Source organism: Dermacentor variabilis, chromosome 1, assembly GCF_050947875.1.
Source record: "Dermacentor variabilis isolate Ectoservices chromosome 1, ASM5094787v1, whole genome shotgun sequence".
Taxonomy (NCBI): Eukaryota; Metazoa; Arthropoda; class Arachnida; order Ixodida; family Ixodidae; genus Dermacentor; species Dermacentor variabilis.
In genome coordinates, this window is record NC_134568.1 from 223716324 (window position 1) to 223738543 (window position 22220).

At 47.1% G+C, this 22220-nt stretch overlaps 1 protein-coding gene across 1 annotated transcript in view; it reads left to right on the forward strand.

Moving 5' to 3' along the window:
• Positions 1 to 22220, forward strand: part of LOC142557670 (cell adhesion molecule DSCAM-like) — a 416825-nt gene that overhangs the window by 317911 nt on the left and 76694 nt on the right. The window contains exons 10-11 of the mRNA XM_075669684.1: positions 5629 to 5793; positions 11156 to 11226. Of these exons, the coding sequence (XP_075525799.1) occupies positions 5629 to 5793; positions 11156 to 11226 (236 nt within the window). The remainder of the gene's footprint in view (positions 1 to 5628; positions 5794 to 11155; positions 11227 to 22220) is intronic.

A 22220-nucleotide genomic window follows, 5' to 3' on the forward strand; every position in this document is an offset into this window, starting at 1 on the left:
TTTCTTGGGTTTTAAACGCCAATACCGCAATGGGCATAAACGCAGTTTTATACTCCGAACGTTGGCGGTGCTTGGGCGCTTAGCATGCCGTATATGTTGTAAACCGAAGTGAGCAGCATCACCCGCTCTTATGTCTGTGTGCTTGTGCACCTTTTATCTCAATGGAAAAAATATATTCGCAAGAAAATGTTTGAAGGGCTCATTCTGCTAGCAACAACTAGGGAACCAGAGCACTGTGGCGAAATGAATACGAAAAATAAAAATAGACATCTTCAAATGACCTCGGCAGCGACCACTACATACTGGCGGTCACGATCCCCATCAGGGCGGCACCACCGAGAGAATTTAAGGTCACCGACTGGGACGCCTTCCACAAAATAAGGAAGGAAGACACAAGCGAATACACGGATCTAGACAGTCTTTTTAGAAGGCTCAAAGAGGACGTTAGCACCGCGACGAGGGTTGTCCAAACTGAACTGAACGTGGAAAAGATGGACGCGAGATTGGCACACCTATTAGAGGCAAAGAATTCCATTACGGCCAGATGGAAAATGCAAAGACTGAATCGCAGACTGCGAAAGAAAGTAGCGGCACTAAACCGGGAAATCGAAGCGCACTCGATCGAGCTTTCCAAGCAACAGTGTAACGAGGTGTGCGCATCGGTAGACGGACAAATGAGAACCGGGCGCAAATGGAACCTCCTAAAGCAGTTGTTAGACGATAGGCAATCCAAAGGCAATAAGAGATTGGCAATCGATAGGATTTTACAAAAGCAAAAGGAGCAGGGCAAAATGGAAAGCGAGTTCCTAAAGGAGCTGGCGGAAACGTATCTCCCACTGGGCCCGTCAGGCGACGGCGACTATCCACAATACGCCGGGACAGAGGTCGAAGAACTCGACGCGCCCTTCACGGAATCGTAAATTTGGGATGCCTTACAAGGCCTCAACGGACGTTCCGCTACGGGCCCGGTCGGGGTCTCGAACAAACTGCTGAGGAACCTAGACGGAAAGTCGGTCGAGAAGCTCACCGAAGAAATCAACAGAGCGTGGGAAACGGGACGAGTACTAGAGGTCTGGAAAGAGGACTCGGTCATGCTAATACTGAAACCCGGTAAACCACTTGCGGCAGGGAACATGCGGCCAATATCGCTAACCTCGTGCGTAGGAAAGACGGCCGAACGTGCCATACATAACCGAGTATCGCGGTACATAGAGAGAGGGCCTCTTCCCACATAACATGGTGGACTTCCGACCGGGCCTCTCCACACAGGACGTAATGTTACTACTCAAGAATCATATAATTGACGGCATGACCAGAGACACCAGGGGCATACTGGCCCTGGACCTAACGAAAGCGTTCGACACGGTCAAACACAGATTTCTAATGGAAACGATCTCGGTGATGGGACTCGGCCGGAAATTCCACTCTTACATAGGCTCCTTCCTCGGAGACAGGAAAGCCACGATCAACATAGGACAGACCACGTCCGATTGGTACACGCTGGGCGCGAGGGGCACCCCAAAAGGGGCGGTGCTCTCCCCACTATTATTCAATCTGTCAATGAAAGGGCTCTCGGACCGCCTGACGAGAGTGACCAACGTCAATCACGCCCTGTACACAGACGACATTATGGTGGGGTGCCCGGGAGGGTCCGACGCAGAAATCGAGCGGGCTCTTCAAGAGGCGCTGGACACAACGGAAGAGTACCTGAAGGAAACGAAACTCCGTCTGTCACCCAGCAAATCGGAACTGTTGCTGTACAGGCCCTCGAAACAAGGCATGAGGAATTTGACGCCGATCGATCAAATACCGAACAAATTACACACGAGTGCCGGCCAGCCGATTCCCAGAGTGGACACTATAAGAATCCTGGGGTTGCTAATTGAGGCTGAAGGCGGTAACACGCAAACTGTCATGAAACTCCCGTCCAAAACGGAGAACATGCTCCGGCTGATCCTCAGGGTGACGAACCGCAGGGGAGGGCTCAGCGAGAGCAATCTCATCAGACTTTACCACGCCTTCCTCATGAGTCACGTAAATTACGTAGCCTCGGCGCTAAAATGGACCAAGAGAGACGCGGCCAAGATAGAGACACTGGTGCGCAAGAGCATCAAAAGGGTGCTAGGTCTTCCAATCACTACAAGCAGGGAGCGGCTCGATCGGTTAGGGGTCCACAATTCACTATCAGAAATCATCGAAGCTGTCGACCACCAGGGCCGGCAGACGTATCCTAGAAGAAGCAGGGATAAATGCAGACGCAGAGTGCAACGCACGCAAGGTTGTGCTCAGCGCGGCGGTCAGGGGCACTTTCAAGGTAGGACCGCTTCCGAGAAACGTCCACCCGCAATTCAACGAGGGGCGCCGAAAGGCGAGGGCTCGAGCACTGCTGAAATCGACCGCCAACTGCCCGGGACCGGCGGCATTTGTAGACGCGGCCCAGTACGGGCGCAGGGACCGGTACGCGGCCGTCTCGATACGCTGGGATGGTGCGATAATTAACGCAGCATCGGTCAAGGGGGCAACGTCCGAAGTGGACGAACAGGTGGCAATAGCCATAGCAATGAGGGACCCTGAACGTCCTTACGTCTACACAGATTCGCGATCGGCGGCCAGAGCATTCGCCTCGGGCTCGATATCGCGGAAAGCGGCGGCCGTCCTCGGCAGCGAGGGAGCCGCGGGTCATCACATCGTCAAATGGTTTCCAGCCCACATGGGGGCCGGCGTGCACCCCGAATTTCCCTACGCCAAAGATCTGGCGCACGGACGCGCGCGAGGACTCACGCACCGCGGCGATCGTGGCGAGTGAAGTGGCGGAGATGCATAATTCCCCCAAACTTTTATTTGTACTTACTTTCTTTGCATGCTTTAGATTCTTTTCAGCGTTCAACTGCTTTGCATATTTCTATGAATGCCCAGCGTCTGATACTTTCTCAGTGATTCAGCGCACTATCATCATCATCATCATCATCATCATCATCATCATCATCATCAGCCCATATTTATGTCCACTGCATGGCGAAGGCCACTCCCTGCGATCTTCAATTAGGCTTGTCCTGCGCCAATTGATTCCAACTTACTCCTGCAAATTTCCTAATTTCACCACCCCACCTAGTTACCCGTCGTGGTTGCTCAGTGGCTGTATGGTGTTAGGCTGATGAGCACAAGGTCGCGGGATCGAATTCCGGTCACGGTGGCCGCATTTCGATGTGGGCGAAGTGCGAAAACACCCATGTACTTAGATTTAGGTGCACGTTAAAGCACCCCAGGTGGTCGAAATTTCCGGAGTCCTCCACTACGGCGTGCCTCATAATCAGAAAGTGGTTTTGGCACGTAAACTCCATAATTTAATGTTTTTAACCCCACCTAGTTTTCTGCCGACCTCGACTGCGCTTCCCTTCTCTTGGCCCCCATTCTTTAACTCTAATGGTCCACCGGCTATCCTTCCTACGCGCTACATGGCCTTCATTGTATGGTTCGTAACAGCGCAACACAAGACACCCACAAAAGGAAAGTAAAAACGAAAACACGGCGCCATGTTTTCGTTTTTACCTTCCTTTTGACCCTGTCTTATATTGCGCTCTTAGGAACCTTACAATGAACCCTAACCAAATGGCCCAACTTGCCGTCACATGGCCTGCCCAGCGCCATTTTTTTCTCTATATGTCAATTAGAATATCGGCTATCCGCGTTTTCTCGCTGATCCCCACCGCTCTCTTCCCTTCTCCTTAACGTTACGCCTAACATTTTTCGTTCCGTCGCTTCTTGCGTTGTCCTTAACTTGTTCTCGAGCTTCATTGTCAACCTCCAAGTTGCTGCCCCATATGTTAGCACCGGTAGAATGCGGTCATTGCACACCTTTCTCTTCAATGATAGTCACGGATAAGCTCTCACTCAATATCTGGCGATACCTGCCGCATGCACTCCAACCCATTTTTATTCTTCTGTAAATTTCTTTCTCATGATCACGGTCAACTGTGAGTAATTGACCTAGATAAACGTATTTATGCCTTTACAGAGTCTGGAGGCTGACTGGCGATCCTGAACTGCTGTTCTCTTGCAGGCTGTTGAACATTATCTTTGTCTTCTACATATTAATATTTAACCCCACTCTTACGCCTTCCCAGTAAGGTCCGTAATAATTTGTTGTAACTCGTCCCCACTGTTGCTGAACAGGACAATGTAATTCGCCAACCGAAGATCGGCGAGATATTCGCCGTTTATTCTCACTTTTAAGCCTTCCCAGTTTAACAGCTTGAATACTTCTTCCATACATGCAGTGAATAGCATTGGAGAGATTGTGTCTCCTTGCCTGGCCCCTTTCTTGACAGGTAACCTTCTTCTTTTCTTGTGGAGAAGCAAGGTAGCTGTGAAATCTTTGGAGATATTTCCCTAGATATTCACGTATGCCTTCTGTACTCCTTGATTACGTAATGCCTCTGACTACTGGTATCTCTACTGAATCGAGTGCCTTTTCATAATTTATGAAAGCCATATAGATAGGTTGATTGTACTCTGCAGATTTCTCGATTACCTGATTGATTACATGAATGTGACACATCGTAGAATATCTCTTCTTGAAGCCAGCCTGTTCTCTCGGTTGACTGAAGTCAAGTGTTGCCCTATTATTTTATTAGAAATTATCTTGGGGAAGATTTTATGCAATACTGAAAGCAAGCTAATGGGCGTATAATTTTTCAATTCGTTAGCGTTTCACTTCTTCTGGATTAGTACGACGTTGGCATTCTTCCAGTTCTCTGGTACACTTGAAGCGGACTACACCAGTGGCTAACTCCAGCATGGGCGCGCACACTGTTAGAGCAATAATATCCGCAGCCGCGTGAAGCGAAGCCGCTGTACTTGCGTCATAACCATGCCAGTGCTTCATCTTGACTTTTGGGACCCCCGCACTGATCATTTCGTGCGCTAGCACTAGATGCGCGAGAATTTATAACGTCTATAGGGGACAAGGGAAATTCTTCAAGGGTGCTTGCCCACACCTCTCGTTGGCGAAAAGACGATGGCGGACGCTGCCCCAGAAATGGAAATAAAGCTTGAGCGCGCGAGCTGGTGAAGCTATCTTTGCCACCATCTCTCTCTCTCTCTCTCTCTCTCTCTCTCTCTCTATATATATATATATATATATATATATATATATATATATATATATATATATATATATATATTGTTTAATACCACATCCTCGCTGTTTGCTGTTTATCCTCTGCTCACTGTGATACCGTCCACAGGGCGTCAGTCATCTTGTGTAGGGCAACCTAACAGTGTGGAAAAGCCTACTTCCAGGTCTTCCGATATGCCCTATTGCATTCGAAATGTGTCGTTTCAAATTCATCCATCGCCGGTACAGCCTGTGTCACGACAACATCACCTACATTTGCACTTATTTAAAAACAACGAAAAAAAAAGGTCAAAGCTATCGAAGATTTTTTTCGGTAAGGTCGTAGTCGACTCAGAACGACACTGGCGCTACAGAACGCAGCTTATGTTTTCTGCTTCCCGTGCTTATCCTTTACGCTCTTCTGTCATGCCTCCTTCGAGGTACTCCGAGAAGTGCCAAATGAACCGTCGGTCATTTTTCTCACCCTTCCACCTTTCCCTCTTCTCACGCAGACGACGACGCGGCGCTTCGCAACATAACCACCAACACCTCCCTGACGTCGGCGACCATTGGCCCGCTGCGTCCAGCCCGAGTCTTCAGCCTTCGAGTTAAAGCTGAGAACGGCATCGGATGGGGTCGCTTCAGCAACTGGGTCACGGCCAACACCGAGGAACACAGTGAGTGCGCACCTGTCAGTGCTGCTGTGCACTGTCGCGCTCGCCGTCTAGATAAGCCTACACAGGCGTTCGACTTCTGGCGCCGTGTTGATAGCGGCTGCCGACAGGGTGCGACTAATGAACCGCGAGCGGCCAATCGCAGAGTCAGCGCGAGCTTCAAGGACCATATACTGTCCTCGGCACAGCGCCCGAGATCCGCGCCGAAAAAGTCGAAGTAATTTCGCGAGAACAGAGCTTTTTCATTTCTTTCTTTTTTTTTTTTACGAACTGCAGAGCTTCGCCACGTGAGAGCCCCTTCTTTAGTTTGCTTCGTTTTGTTTTTGTTTCTCTAACGCGGAGGATTCCGCACAACCCCACAGCGGTGTGTACCGTCTTCTGTAAACGCATCGTCAAAATCGTCGAATAGGCTCTTCAGTCAGACCCGCAGGGGCCCGCACACTTGCCCAGAGCAGAACGTTTCGCAACTTGGCGGCGCGCTTTCAGGACAAGGACGGGCGATTGCCACGGGCCACTCCTTCCTTTTCTACTCTCTCCCTCCTCTTCGGTGCCAAATGCGCGCGAGAATTCGAGGCACGGGGCGGCAGCCGCGCGAAGGCTTTTTCATTTCGGCTGCTTCTTCGTTAAGCACCCTCGCAGCTCGCCAGGGGCATTTTGTCGCTCGCGGAGACAAAAACGAATTGCGAAGCGTCGCAAAATTACGTTTTCGTCGATTAACATCTCCTGCTGCGCGTGGCCGTCGGAGGCTGCGCGTGACGGGGCGACGAGGAGCGAGAGGCGCGTGCCGCCGCCGTCCCATTGTTGCGTTTCGAAAAACCCAGGCCGGCGGATGCATGAAAAGAAGCCTCGGCGGCGGCGGCGGCGGAGCGATAGCGCCCAAGGAGCCGACGCGAAAAAGGAAGCTCCGGGAGGCGTCATTCGAGACGAAGCGCCAACGCTTTGAAGGAATCCTTGCGGAAGGAGCCGGCGACAAGAATGAGCGGCCCCGATTTTCGGCAAAAAAAAAAGAAGGCGGGGAAGCGCCGGCATCCCCACTACACCCCCGACTCCCTTATATTATTTTTTTTTTTACCTCGCGCAAGAGATCCGCTCGAAACGCGCGCGGACAACAAATGTAAAAAAAAAAAAAAAAAACATGGCTCCGTCGGTAACGAAGACTGAAAGGGTGTGAGAAAAAGGAAATCTTTTGTTTCACCTCTCAGCCAGCCCTCCTTTGTTTTCTGGCCTCGCAGCTATCCCTCTTCCCTCTTTTTCCCCCACACTGTTGTTTTTCAATATTATTTCTTTTTTCGGCCTGAGTTCTCTCTCTCGCTCTCTTTCTCTGTAAAGCCTTTACATCGCCCTTGCCTTTGTCGGCTCTATATGAAGCCTTGTTCTTTATTTGCTTTCTTTTTTTTTTCTTCTTATTTGCCTTCGCGACATTATACCTATTTCTCTCCCCTGTTCTCTACACTGTTTGCTACTCCACTGCACGACGCCTCCTCTTTGTTTTTGTTTACGCCAGCTTTCCTCCGCGTGGTATTGAGTGCGTGTGTATGCCAGTAAATGAGCAAGTTTCTGCAGCGGCGTTTCGTGCGCTGTCGTATTTGTGAACACTTTCTTTTTTTTCTTTCTTTCATCGCCTTTCACCGTCGCCTGCGCGCCCTCATGTCTATCTTTACGTCCTCTTTCTCCTTTGCCAACGGCGTGCGAGAAGCTGGACGTTGTGCCCGCCTCTTATATATCTTCCTCTGGTTCTTTTCATCTGGCGCCCTCTAGCCGACAGTTTTGTTTCCCACCACGTTATCGCTCTTTTGCCTTAATCTAAAGTGAGCATCCTTGAAAGTTTCGGTTCCTCTTCTCTTTTATTTTTTTTCTTCTACTCTTTCGTGGTTACTTCTTGCCAAACATCGTCGTTCACTCGTGGGTGGTTCGCACCCTTCTTTCAGCAGACCAGTGAACCCCCTCGTCTCACTGCGTATACACCACGTCCCCCACAGTTAGACACGCGCATCCCTTTCCCGGATGCTTTATTTCGAGTGTTCGGTGGGCCTCCGCTACTCTCCTTGTTGTTTTTCACCCAACAGCCCTTCCTTCTTCTTCTTCTTCTTCTTCTTCTTCTTCTGCTTCTTCTTCTTCTTCTTCTTCTTCTTCCACTTCTTCTTCTTCTTTATCACATCGCCGGGGCATTTTCGGCGCGCGCCACTGGCCTCCTGTTCGGGAGCATGCAGTTACATTCGGTTCTTCCGCCGACGATATCCCGTCGTCCTTGCGCGAGAAATGCTGGCAAGTTCTCCATCATACCGAGTAGTAGGCCGAGAGAGAATGTAACGAAGCGGAAGGCAGCCGGCCCAGCCAATCGATGCACAACGTACACTCAAACACCAAAGCCGCGACAGAAATGCGTGAAGAAAACAAAAGAAAAAATAAAGCGCGAAGAAGCTTGCGAAGGCGGCGTGCGCGCAGAGAAACGAGTGTAGCAGGCAGCCTGTGAGTAAAAGTTGAGGGTAGAGAGAAGACAAAAAAATGCATAGGAAGCACTCTGAACATGGACCGTCGATCGGAACCGTGTTTTCGGCGCGAACACCGGAGGAGCCGCCGATGGAAGGATGGCCGTATTCACGCGACGTTGTAAAAGGAAAGCAAGAAAACATGAGCATATGTCAATGAGCTTTTTCTCCTCGTGGCCGACGTTTCTGGTGTAGTGAAAAGAACAAGAAATTGCGGCATAAAGCACAAAAACAAAAAAAGTATGAAGACCATAATGCCCTCAAAAGGACTTTAAAACAAATTCGGATTCGTGTGAAATCTCAGGTGTGAGTTGGCTACAGCGGATTTTCGATGCGAAAAACTTTCGTTGCACTCAGTCGGACTCGAAGACTTCGATGACGGGCAGGAGTATCGCGCATCACGAGCCTCAAAAATAAGACGAAAATAAATGTGCGCTCATAACTGCATACCGAAATCGCGCAGGTGTGCGAACTAGAAATAGTATGACACAAACTAAAAAGCCCACTTTTTTTTTCTTTATGCGGCGTTTGTGTGAGGGGGGGGGGGGGATTTAACGAAAGGAACAAGGAAGACGGATGGAGTTTTGACAAAACAACGCGAGCAGAATAGGAGCAGCTTAATAATGAGGAGAAAGAAGCGGGCTTGGGGGGGAGGGCGCCAGGATACGCGACACAAAAGTTATCGACGAGCGCGGCGGTCCGAACTCTCGAGAAAAAAAAAGAAAAAGACGCGATCTACCATTTTCTCTCGCGTCGCGTTTTTCCAATTACGCTCCGCTCGAGCGCGCTCTTGTCTTCCGTCTGGCTGCCGAGCGCAGCGCGCGAGATAGACATCGCGGGACGTCGTCGGAGCCGGCGAGCCGTTGTCTCGAGGCCCCACTTGGATCGCGACGGCGGGCCTCGGGTGCATCAAATGCGCATACGTGATGGATTTGCACTACTTATACATGCATCAGCGTGTACGGCCGAGCATGTTGTTGCCCGATGCAAAGTACCGCCGTCACCCTTCCTTTTCCCAAGGCTATTCGTTTTTTTCTCTATTCTTCTTTGTGAGCATCACGCCGACGATGTTGCGAACTCGGGCGTCTCGCGGCGGCCGCGTCGACGATGTTCGCGCAACGGGCTACGCACTACACCGGTGAGAGGAGAAGCGGTTCAGTGGCTCCGGTGCTGTGGGCGTCCGGGCGCGCGTTGCTTTCCGCTCGCGCTCGCGCGAGCTGCATCGGAGCGAAGCACTGTGAGCGCCAGGTGGCCGCGTTAAGACTCTTCCAGCGTGGGCTGTTCGATGGCGTGCGAGAAGAGAGCTATGTTTCCTGCGCGCCGGAACGAATCTTTCTGAGTGCACGGTGCAGGAAAGAAAAAACGAAACAGCGCGACACGGGAAGAACAGAAAATAGGAAAGCCTCTATAGCGTGTGTTCGGATGATGTACTGGAATCTCGCCCGATAATTCCGCGTTTCATCCCTATTGTAATGTAACTTAACACTGACTGTTACGACCAAAGGAAGAAACACTCTATTTGGTGTTCTACTTCCGGTTTGAAAAAATGAATTCGTTGCTCACCGTACACCCTAATATGTGACAGTTCTTTATTTCCTTCTTTTTTTCTTTTTTTTTTTTTTTTAGCTATAGCTGCACTCTTTCAGAGTAGGCTTCCGGCCGAACAACGTTTGTCGGCTTCCGTCAGCTTCCGAGATTGTGGGTTCTGTCAAACTTACTGTCTTCATTGCAGTATTTTTTTTTCTTCCGTGCAAAAAAAAATAAAAATAGGTAAGAGAGAAAAATTCAGGTACAACCCATCCACGATGATTATCTAATTAATTCGGGAATGGTCGCGTAGCGCGCATACTCTTTTCAACTTCTATTGCAGCCGGGTGAGTGGAGCGTGATGGTGCGTCCGTCAGGCTTCGTCTCTTCTGTAGCCAACCGCACCGCGCCTCTCTGGAGGCCCGGCAACCCTCCACGCGCCGAGCCGCTCACCTGCTTCCACATCGGGACGGGACGACGGCGGCGTTGCTCAATTTATTCCCCATCGTTATCGCGATTCCGCATCATCCCCAGATACCTTACAGGTATCCGGGGATGATGCGTGCTGAAGCTTGATACGTACGTAAACGTTTTCAGTGGTGTCGTGCCATATGCGACTGACGTTAACGATCGCGCTATGCGAGCGATGGTCGGACCATCTGTGCGTGGCGCTGCGACTCCTAACGAGCATCGGAACGACGGCTCGAGTCGAAGCCTTCGGTTGGCCTTGCGAGGCTTCCCGCTCTGTTGTCCCGCGTATTCAGCGCCCTTTCTCTACTGTTGGCGCACCAACAAGGATGTGTACTTGCTTACCGTGTTCCAGGCCCCGTTTTGATTCCTCGTATGGGCTCAGATTTTCTTTATTCCTTTTACGCAGACATCGTATCGAGGCCATATAGACAGACAGTAGGTTATGGTAGCCGAATAAATGCTGTCGCCTTCACAAGACAAGAAAGACCAGAAACGCTGAGAAAACTGAGGGTATTTTAGGGTCAACAGTTGCCGAACAAGGGAAGCGTTCCGACAAAGGGTCTTGCCCACTTCGTCATGCAGGGGCAACAACTTTTCTCGTTTAGTGGCTGTTGATCACTTCCATTCTCCACTTCCTTCTGAACTCTTTGTCTTGTTTGGTAGCATTCTGTGTTTCATTATCTTTGCTCAAAAGATTTACTCACTGAAGTAATATCAGAGCACAAAACTTTTTCCATGGCTGCTTGTGTTATTTAATTAGAGCTTGTAGATGTCGCTTTTGTCGGGTACTCTTGTTCGTTTCCTTTTGCATCTTGCTGCTGTTAATTTTTGGTATGCCGTATAAAAATTAGAAAAAAAACAACTTTTCTTTTTTGTAGGTCCTGCAAGCCCGCCACTGAATATAACAGCTCGCCCGACCGGTCCGAACTCCATCAAGATATCTTGGGAGGTGAGATTTTTTTGACCGAACGTTCAACAGCGTTGTATATTCATGTCATGTGGGCTCGCAAATATTTATGTATGTGTCTTTTTTTTTTCATTCACATGTGCTAAACCTACCGCTTACTCAGTGCTGTCACGCATTTTCGGCGCCTAAATAGCATTGGCGTTGTGCTAAGTAAGAATATCTGTTTCAGTCACAATCAGTTAAGCTGGGTCCTTGTATACGAGCGACACGGGTCTTCGTGATGTTTTTGGTGCCCAAAAGGTTGACATAACGTCACAACACAGCTATCGATTTCTGTTCATTCCGTGGCTAAGTGTGAGCGAAAAAATTACAGGGTCTCTTAAGATCTCTCTTTTGAGGTGAACGGCGAAAGCCTACTTTTGCTCCTCTTATCAGTCTCCTCTTTCTTTTTACCTCTTCTCCTTCTCTTCTTTCTTTTAGTCATTACTGCTCATTACTAAGCATGTTTAGTCATTTGTAACCAATTGTGGTCATTACAAGCCGTTGTTAGACATGTTGGTCATATATCCTAGTCATCAGTAGTCGTTACAAGTCATTTCCGTCATTATAAGTCATTGCTGGCCCTTACTAAGCATTTTTAGTCATTTCTAATGAATTGTAGTCGTTACAAGTTGTTGTGAGACATATTTGTCATTTCGTAGTCATTACAAGTCATTTCAGTCATTATTAGTCATCACTGCTCACTACTAAGCATTTTTGGTCATTTATAATCAATTGTAGTCGTTACAAGTTGTCGGGAGACATATTGGTCATTCCATAGTTATGACTAGTCATTACAAGTCACTTGACTCATTCTTAGTCATTACTGCTCACTAATAAGCATTTTAGTCATTTGTAATCAATTGTGGTCATTACAAGCCATCGTTAGACATATTGGTCATTTCGTAGTTATTAGTAGTCATTACAAATCATTAGTAGTAATTTTAGTCATTGTTACTCATTACTAGACATTTCTAGTCGTTTCTAATCAATTGGGGTAATTACAAGCCCTCGTTAGACATATTGGTCATTCCGGAGTCATTAGTAGTCATTACGAGTCATTAGTATTCATTATTAGTCATTACTAGTCATTATTAACCTCTATCAATCTATTATAACGTTATCAATCACTAACTATCACTATCAGTCATTTTTTATTCTTTAATCTGTCTTTAATCTGTCTTAATTTGGCGTGATGACGTTTCGGCGGACACTCCGGCGGTCAGGTATGCTGACACAAACTTCACCATGAGCCTAGAAAGGCTTTCGCCTTCAAACAGGACCCATACTTCAATGATTCCTGTAGCTGTAAACACTCCTCAACAATGGTTTACCACGAAGCAAATAGATTGCATATGCTTACTTTTTAACGTAGAAAAAAAAATCTTCGGCTTAAGAAGTTCGGCTTAACAAGAAACTGACAACCGGCCAGCATATGTTGTGAGACGTTCATGGAAATGAAATGACCATGATTTATAGTGACAGAATCCAGCACGCTTTTCATGATTTAAGTAGGAATTATAATTTTATAATCATAATCCGGACAGGCCGCCATTGGAATCTGAACCTGGCAACGTTTAACGCTAGAACGTTATCTAGTGAGGGGAGTCTAGCAGTGCAATTGGAGGAATTATAGACGGCAGTAAACGGAATATAATAGGGCTATGTGAAGTTAGGTGGTGGTGGTGGTAAACATTTATTTCACTTATTTACAGAGAGGGTTGAATACAGGGAGGACAAAAGGAGCATATACAGTGCTAAAAAGCGGGCACTTCTTGTGCTACCGGGGCTTGGCGGAGAGACGAGAACTAGGGGTCGGATTCCTGATTGATAAGGATATAGCTGGTAGCATACAAGAATTCTATAGTATTAACGAGAGGGTGACAGGCCTTCTGGTGAAACTTAATAAGAGGTACAAATTGAAGGTCGTACAGGTCTACGCCCCTACATCCAGTCATGATGGCCAAGAAGTCGAAAGCTTCTATGAAGACGTGGAATCGGCGATGGGTAGAGTCAAAACAAAATACACTATAGTGATGGGCGACTTCAATGCCAGGGTAGGCAAGAAGCAGGCTGGAGACAAGTCAGTGGAGGGATATGGCATAGGCTCTAGGAATAGCAGGGGAGAGTTATTAGTAGAGTTTGCAGAACAGAATCATATGCGGATAATGAATACCTTCTTCCGCAAGCGGGATAACCGAAAGTGGACGTGGAGGAGCTCGAATGGCGAGGCTAGAAATGAAATAGACTTTATACTCTGCGCTAACCCTGGCATCATACAAGATGTGGACTTGTCGGTAAAGTGCGCTGCAGTGACCATAAGATGGTAAGAACTCGAATTAGCCTAGACTTGAGGAGGAAACGGAAGAAACTGGTACATCAGAAGCCGATCAATGAGTTAGCGGTAAGAGGGAAAACAGAGGAATTCCCGATCAAGCTACAGAACTGGTATTCGGCTTTAACTCAGGAAGAGGACCTTAGTCTTAAAGATATGAACGACAATCTTATGGGCATCATTAAGGAGTGTGCAATAGAAGTCGGTGGTAACTCCGTTAGACAGGATGCCAGTAAGCTATCGCAGGAGACGAAAGATCTGATCAAGAAACGCCAGTGTATGAAAGCCTCTAACACTACAGCTAGAATAGAAATGGCAGAACTTTCCAAGTTAATCAACAAGCGTAAGACAGCTGACATAAGGAAGTATAATATGGATAGAATTGAACATGCTCTCAGGAACGGAGGAAGCCTAAAAACAGTGAAGAAGAAACTAGGAATTGGCAAGAATCAGATGTATGCGTTAAGAGACAAAGCCGGCAATATCATTGCTAATATGGATGAGATAGTTCAAGTGGCTGAGGAGTTCTATGGAGATTTGTACAGTTCCAGTGGCACCCACGACGATAATGGAAGAGAAAATAGACTAGAGGAATTTGAAATCCCACAAGTTACGCCGGAAGAAGTAAAGAAAGCCTTGGGAGCTATGCAAAGGGGGGAAGGCAGCTGGGGATGATCAGCTAACAGCAAGCAGGTTTGATGAAGGATGGTGGGCAGATTGTTCTAGAAAAACTGGACACCCTGTACACGCAATGCCTCATGACTTCGAGCGTACCGGAATCTTGGAAGAATGCTAACATAATCTTAATCCATAAGAAAGGGGTCGCCAAAGACTTGAAAAATTATAGACCGATCAGCTTACTGTCCGTTGCTTACAAAGTATTTACTAAGGTAATCGCAAACAGAATCAGGAACACCTTAGACTTCTGTCAACCAAAGGAACAGGCAGGATTCCGTAAAGGCTACTCAACAATAGACTATATTCACACTATCACTCAGGTGATAGAGAAATGTATGGAATATAACCAACCCTTATATATAGCTTTCATTGATTACGAGAACGCGTTTGGTTCTGTCGAAACCTCAGCAGTCATGGAGGCATTACGGAATCAGGGTGTAGACGAGCCGTATGTAAAAATACTGAAAGATATCTATAGCGGATCCACAGCCACCGTAGTCCTCCATAAAGAAAGCAACAAAATACCAATAAAGAAAGGCGTCAGGCAGGGAGATACGATCTCTCCAATGCTATTCTCAGCGTGTTTACAGGAGGTATTCAGAGAACTGGATTGGGAAGAATTGGGGATAAAAGTTAATGGAGAATACCTTAGTAAGTTGCGATTCGCTGATGATAATGCCTTGCTTAGTGACTCAGGGGAACAATTGCAATGCATGCTCACTGACCTGGAGAGGCAAAGCAGAAGGGTGCGTCTAAAAATTAATCTGCAGAAAAGTAAAGTAATGTTTAACAGCTTCGGAAGAGAACAGCAGTTTACGATAGGTAGCGAGGCACTGGAAGTGGTAAGGAAATACATTTACTTAGGACAGGTAGTGACCGCGGATCCGGATCATAAGATTGAAATAATCAGAAGAATAAGAATGGGCTGGGGTCTGTTTGGCAGGCATTCTCAGATCATGAACAGCAGGTTGCCATTATCCCTCAAGACAAAAGTGTAGCACAGCTGTGTCTTACCAGTACTCACGTACGGGGCAGAAACCTGGAGGCTTACAAAAAGGGTTCTACTTAAAGTGAGGACGACGCAACGAGCTATCGAAAGAAGACTGATAGGTGTAACGTTGAGGGATAGGAACAGAGCAGATTGGGTGAGGGAACAAACGCGAGTTAATGCCATCTTAGTTGAAATCAAGAAAAAGAAATGGGGGGGGGGGGGGGGGGCATGGGCAGGGCATGTAATGAGGAGGGAAGATAACCGATGGTCATTAAGGGTTACGAACTGGATTCCAAGGGAAGGGAAGCGTAGCAGGGGACGGCAGAAAGTTAGGTGGGCGGATGAGATTAAGTTTGCAGAGACATCATGGCCACAATTAGTACATGACCGGGGTAGTTGGAGAAGTATGGGAGAGGCCTTTGCCCTGCAGTGGGCGTAACCAGGCTGATGATGATGATGACGACGACGACGACGATGATATTATTTCTAATCAGCAAAGAAAGTCTCATCACCATTTTATGATGATGATGATGATGATGATTTATTGCAATTCCCTTTGAAACGGGGCGGTCACAAATAGTTGCCCAGCCTGCCTGAGTTACTCAGGTACGCTATACATGCTTTTCATTCTAGCATTTTTGTATACATCTGTTTCATCTTTTTTACCTTCCTCAAAACATCGCTATCTGCCTTGCACCGCTACCTATGCCTGTAACGGATACAGTCGTATCAATTCCTTCCATGCTTTTTTTCCGCCATTACTCCAAACGTCTCTTGCTTATCTCGACTGCTAACCTGTTGATGCTTCTGTCCACTTTAAATCCAAGCGCTTCTGGAAGGTGTACATTACCTATGGGTCTCACTGAGGGTATCCCTTCGCATTGCGTTAGGATGTGCTGAGTGGTCCCTGATTTTTTGCTGCAGCATACGCATGTCTGATATTGGCGGCGAGGAGTTACGGAGTCGCCATCTATCGGAAGCGCCTCGCTGATGTAGTATGAGGGATCACGCGGCGCGCTCCTCATAGGTTTTGCTGTCAGTGCTCACTTAAAACACCACGCGCGAGCTCTCCCGGGCATTTCTGTATGTACTTTCGATACGAGAGAAGTTGTTTACTGTCTAAATAATAATCTTGGGCAAACTGAAAGCACACAATCGTTTACAGACGCTATCTCTTTACCGAATACGTACAGTGAACGCCACTGCGCGCGGTCGCCGCGATGGAGTCTCCCGAACCGGCTTCTTGCGTGAAAGGTAGCCAAACGCTGAGAGTAAACTATGTGAAATATGTTGTTAGTGTGGGCTGTCTGTATAACCAAATGGGGCATAACAGAATGAAGTCTCAATGCAGCGATCGCACGGGTTCGCAGCGACCGACTGCGCGTCTGCATGCATGTCCGCGCACAATGTTTTGCTTTCGCTGTGAGCGCGTTTTCGCACCGTGCCATGAGCTTTAGGCCGTATAATATGAGCATTTGACAGTATACAAGCAACCATTGTTGCGTGGGCGCTATTAGAGCTGTTCAAAATAATTTCATTGTTGAGACTTCGACGCCTACGGGGACTGTGATGTGCCGTCGCGACGATTCAATCTTGTTTTTTTCTTCTAAATTATTGGACGTTTCCATATTATTTCTCGAGTTGCGTCGCACTGTATGTTTATCGGTGTTCTCAGCGTGCGATTTCCCTCTGCTTTTTTTTCGCAATCCAGTGCATTAATTCATAACACGTACAAACATGACCATATGCCATGCCTTTTTTTTATGTGCGTCTTACCGCTCCCTTTCCATTCCAGTGAACTTGCCAGTATCTATAGCATCGTCAAGTTCATAGACCAAACCGTCATGACATCAGTCGGGCAGCGGACTCGGGCGAGCGTCTCAGCTCGCGTTTTCCGCGGCCATCGCAGACCCGGCGCCTTAGCAGAAATCTTCCTTGCGTCTGTGCTTGCTGCATACCCGAGTTGTAGCTGATGACTGTTTGCCGGTTTTATGTTTCGCGAGCCAAGCTTCACGCAGCTTCTTGTCCTGCAGCTACGTGCGAATAAGGCTGACACCGGGCTCCTTTGCGTACGTCCGGCACTGTGGCACCGAGCAGTAGCCTACCATGTTGCGCGCCTTCAAAGGCAGCCACTACCTATTCTAGTGCTTTCAAGAGTTGTAAAGGAGACACTCGAAGCGGGAAAATCTCGCCACTAAATGAGGACCGTAGCGTACGAGGGAATTTAAACTCTCGTTTGCAGCTCGCTTCGGCGCTCTCGAAGCAGCCGACGCGGCCGCTTTGTCCACATGATCCCTAATAGCACGTCACCCCGACGTTGGCGCCAGCTTTTCCAGTGGTGGAGCTCGAGGCCAATAGTTGGGAACATTTGCTCCAGTATGTTTTTGTCCTTAGGCAACCAGCTCGATCCTCAAATAGTAAAGCACTCCCCTTCGTGTTATCGTACAGATTTTTCTTTCTAATTTCTTCATATTCTTGTAAATCTCCATCGTCTTTTTTGTTTCCATTCTTTGTATCCAAGTCATGGCATCTGTTTCTCGCACTTTCTTTATGATGGCTTCTGGTTTCTGTTTACACTTTCAATTATACCCTGTGCTTGGTTGCCAACTTTCTTGGCCTCTTCTTCCATTCTGTGTCCACGTTTTTCAGGGGAGATACTTCTGCACTTTAGCCGCCCATTAATTTTCATCCAAGTTCCTGATTTTGCTAGCTAATTTTGCTCCGCAATTCTCTGACTTCAAACGTGGCCCAACGCATGTCACCCTGCACTGCCTAATTTGTGGTTTTCCCGTGGGCTCCCAAAGCCAACCGGCATACCGATCTTTGGTTAACTTCCAGCCCCGGCAAGATATTCGACTTGAAGCACAGAATGGCATTTGCGAGCGCTGGCCCTGGCACCATTACTCCTTCCCAAATTCCATGCACAGCCTCATACTTATTGTGGTCTCAAAGTGATGTATGTTTCATTATTGCTGCATTCCGCTTCCCCTTTATTTTGAGATTAACTTGGTGGGTGCTTGAGTAAGGCTTTCTTTCGTCTATGTATACGCCGAGGTATTTATATTGCTTGACTATGTGTATGACTTGCAGGTGAATTGACCTCACGTAATTACTCATCTCTGGACTGAAGATCATAATTCCCGATTTCTTTGTGCTAAACTTAAGGCCTAGGTTTGTCGCTGCATTTCTATACGTATTCTCAAGTGTCTCTAAATATCAAGCATTGTCCGCATGCATCGGTCTGGGGACCTTTCTGTTGTACCAGTTTTCCATTACGTACGTATTATCGATCAAACGCTAATTGACTGTTTCCCAATCGTCTTTCTATACCCTTAACATAAAGCGTGAACGACAATGGAGACAGAAGACATCCTTGCTACAATCCTTGATGAATTCCCACCAGTTCATTACATTTTCGGCGTTCCCACACAATTTGTACTCGGTGTCTATATATGTATATCCCTCAGAAGCTGCACAAAATCGTCATCTATGCCTTCGTGCTTGAGAATATCACATAACAGCTCCCTGTCTGTGTGTCGTAGGCTCCCTTAATATCCGGAAATGCTATTCATAAAGTTATATTCTGAGCTACTGAAATATCTACGCACTTAGTTAGTACACACATATTATCCTCTAACTGCCTTCCTGGTCTGAACCCATTCTATAGTTCCCCAGTAAAAAAGACCTCAAAATGAGTAAAAAAAAACAATCAGTGGCGCGACCTGGCGGTGAAATCTTGGCACTTCAGATGTACTATATGAAATCACTGCGCGTAAGTCAGCTGTTATTAAGTGCAGCACACTTATTGCTTAAAATTGCAACTCGTATATTATTAGATGATTGCGTTCCATTCTATGCGTATTACGAAATAAAGAAAGTGCGCGCTTACGAGCGGCACATGCGTCCCACAATGCATAGCGGCACACATGCTGTCGTACCCGCGCGAGTTAGCGAGTAAGTACCTAGAGGGGTGGGGTCTCCCTGTGAGACACAAGATTCAATCGAATGGTTGTGCCGTAAATGGGTGGCGGCACTTCAATATTAGCACACGCCTGGCTACGGCAAGACGCTGAACTGCGTACCACGTGGAAAAGCGTCGATTCGCATTCGAGAAAATAAATTGGCTTGGCTAAAAAACACCCTTGACTGGTTAATAACCAAAGCAATTGAACAGAAAACACGAAAATACGTAGCAAGTATTGTAGAAATAATAACGCTTGGGAAAACCTGAGTCCCAGGAACATCGGCTTGATAAACAAAATATTACTTTCTCACAGCTACGGCAGCACTTGTCGTCTGCCTCCCAAAAATGCCGGCGTATAATCGCTATCGCGCTCACCTACCACTGTTTTCAGCATGCCTTCAGCGAACGATTACATTCTCACAGCAGGTCGAAAGATTTTGATAAAAAATGTTCCACGGCGTTTTCCGCGTTACGACTTCATGATTAGACACTCTGACCGATAAGCTTTACTTCGCACTAAAAAAAAAGAAAAAAATGGTGCCATGAAAATTGTTTGTCATTCTCTTTAAGCCTCAAACGTATATAGAGGTTGGAAAGCACGCGAAAACATAGAAAAAATCGCAGGGTCGATATAACGGCCTTAAGCTGTGTTGTCGCAAATCTGTAATGACAGCGGTATAACAACTTTTTGTACTGTCACTACAGGAGCAACAGTGAATCCATTTTACTTTTCGCAGCTTGCATTTATTCTGTTGTAAATGAAGTTCTTGCCTCTTCTCCACAAAATGTTCACGGTGAGGATGGTAGCATCTAGGGAACTAGGGACCAAATAAAATGAGGACTACAAAACGCATAACAACAACACGAGCGGAGCGTCGTTACGTGGTCTTTCGTGCCCTATGCCCCAAAACAGCACGGGGCTGACCAACTGTCTGACCAAACCATGCCTGGCGCTGCGTCGCACAAGCGATCGAAAGAGCCCCATTTGCTTGGCAATTATGTGCTCCCCTCATGACTTTGGAGAGATGCTATACTACGACAGCATCGTGCGCTGATCGCCATAGACACGACAGTACCCGCCTTGGTTTGTTTTAAACTTATATAAAGCATAGAACCGAATGTTAGAACGGAAGGGTATTTCGAATGGTCCTGATGACTGTGTCGCGGAAAGCACAGGGTTCTCAACTAAGAAGAGGGTCATTTGCGGCCTAATATCTGCACTTTTTGGATACATTCTCGCACATAAACTCCTGTCGAGAGGGAGCGAAAAAGTCGAGTGCTGAAATTTTGAAACTGAAAGCGGCCTCACAAGTTTCCTTACAGCATCAACGTCTGGGGTTTATCAAGCCTTCAACTGAATAAACGTCGTCTTTTTGTATCTCTGGTTAAGGTTTGCAAGCAGAAAATCAACGTTGACTGGCCCATGTCGGCCTTTCTTCTTTGCTTGGAGCAAGGACGCATGAGAGAGAGAGAGAGAGAGAGAAAGAGAGAGAGAGATGCAAGAACGGAAGTCCAGAAATTGAAAGACATCACGGGCTTGGGCAGATTTCTTCCCGTCTTGTCATGAACTGTTGTCGCAAAGTCTCTACTTCTGTCATTTCTTTTTTTTTTTTTTTTACTTTTTTTTGCTACAACGCAGTCAGACGTAATCGGCAGGAGATATTTGCGTGACATAATATGTGATGAAAAACTACTTTCGAACCAACTTAATTTATCTTATCATCTCCTTATTTAAATGTTCTCGCTACTTCTGCTTTCAAAATACTGCATCTGTTAACGAACGAGTTTTTTTGGGAACGTTCTTATTTGTAGACCCGCGATCACAGCTGTAGGACTTTCCATCGACGTTTCCCCTTGTTTTCTTCGCCGTTCTTCCTGATTCTTTCTTTCTTCTGAAGAGTTGGCATTATAAGCATCCCCCTGCACAGTTTATACTGTGCCATCACGAAAAGACGGCGTTGAAAAGAAAAATAATGGGCGTCCTGGATTTGCGCGCGGCGCTGCCAGGTGAAATTTTTATGCTGGCAGATACTTCGCAATATTTTGATATTCGAAAGAACAACGCATCCTTTGATTATTTTGAATGCTGACTAATACAATATAGGACTCGGGTAGTGGCGTTTTAGACGTATCCATACAACCTTGGAAAATAGCCATGTTTCTTCTCATTTTAATGCGACAGTTGTTAAGCGTTCGAAAAACAGGGTTTGCTCCGTCCATCCGTCCATTCCGCCGCATTACGGGGTTCGTCCTTGTCCCGGGATCCGTGCGTCGTGTATTTAGCGTAGGGTACCGATAACGCGCGCAAGATTTTACTGCGACACCACTCGAGTCATCCCGCCGAAGCTGCGCCGTCGTCTGGTCGCTGTCGTCGTCAACATGTCGCTGCCGTCGTAGTCATAATATCATCGTCGTCGTAGTCGTCGTATACCATCGTCATTGTTACGTCCTCGCCATCATCTTTCTTCTCATGCCGTCATCGCCGCTGTCCTTTTTTCGTCGTGTAGGATACAGCTTGAAGAGGGTTGCAGGAGCTTTGAAAACAGTTCTAGGCGTTGGCTGAGATTGGAGGAGCAAGTAAATGAGTTCAGATACAGAGGAAGCGCTGGATTCTGCTGGCTTTATTATTGTTGTTGTTTTTTTCGTTGAAAGCGGAAATCGAACCAGCGTCGAAAGAGAAGTCGAACCCAAGACGCTATATCAACGTCCGTTCTTGTTTTGTAGGAAAACAGACTCGACATTTAAAGATATCTGCTTCTGCTGCTACATTTGACAGCTCATAAACTGTGCTTAGAGGCCCGATTTGTGACGCCGTCGCGAAGCAAACAATGAAGCTTTCCCTCGCGCAATAGGAGGCACCAATTTGCGCACGCGGGAAAAGAAAATAGTAAAACAGTTGTTGGAACTTCGTAACCATGGAAATGCGCAAGTGCCAAGAGTGAGCATACCCGTCGCATCAAGTTGTATGCGACGTATCTTGTTCTCTTCGCTCGGACTCCTTCGGCAATCTTCCTTATTTTTGTTACACT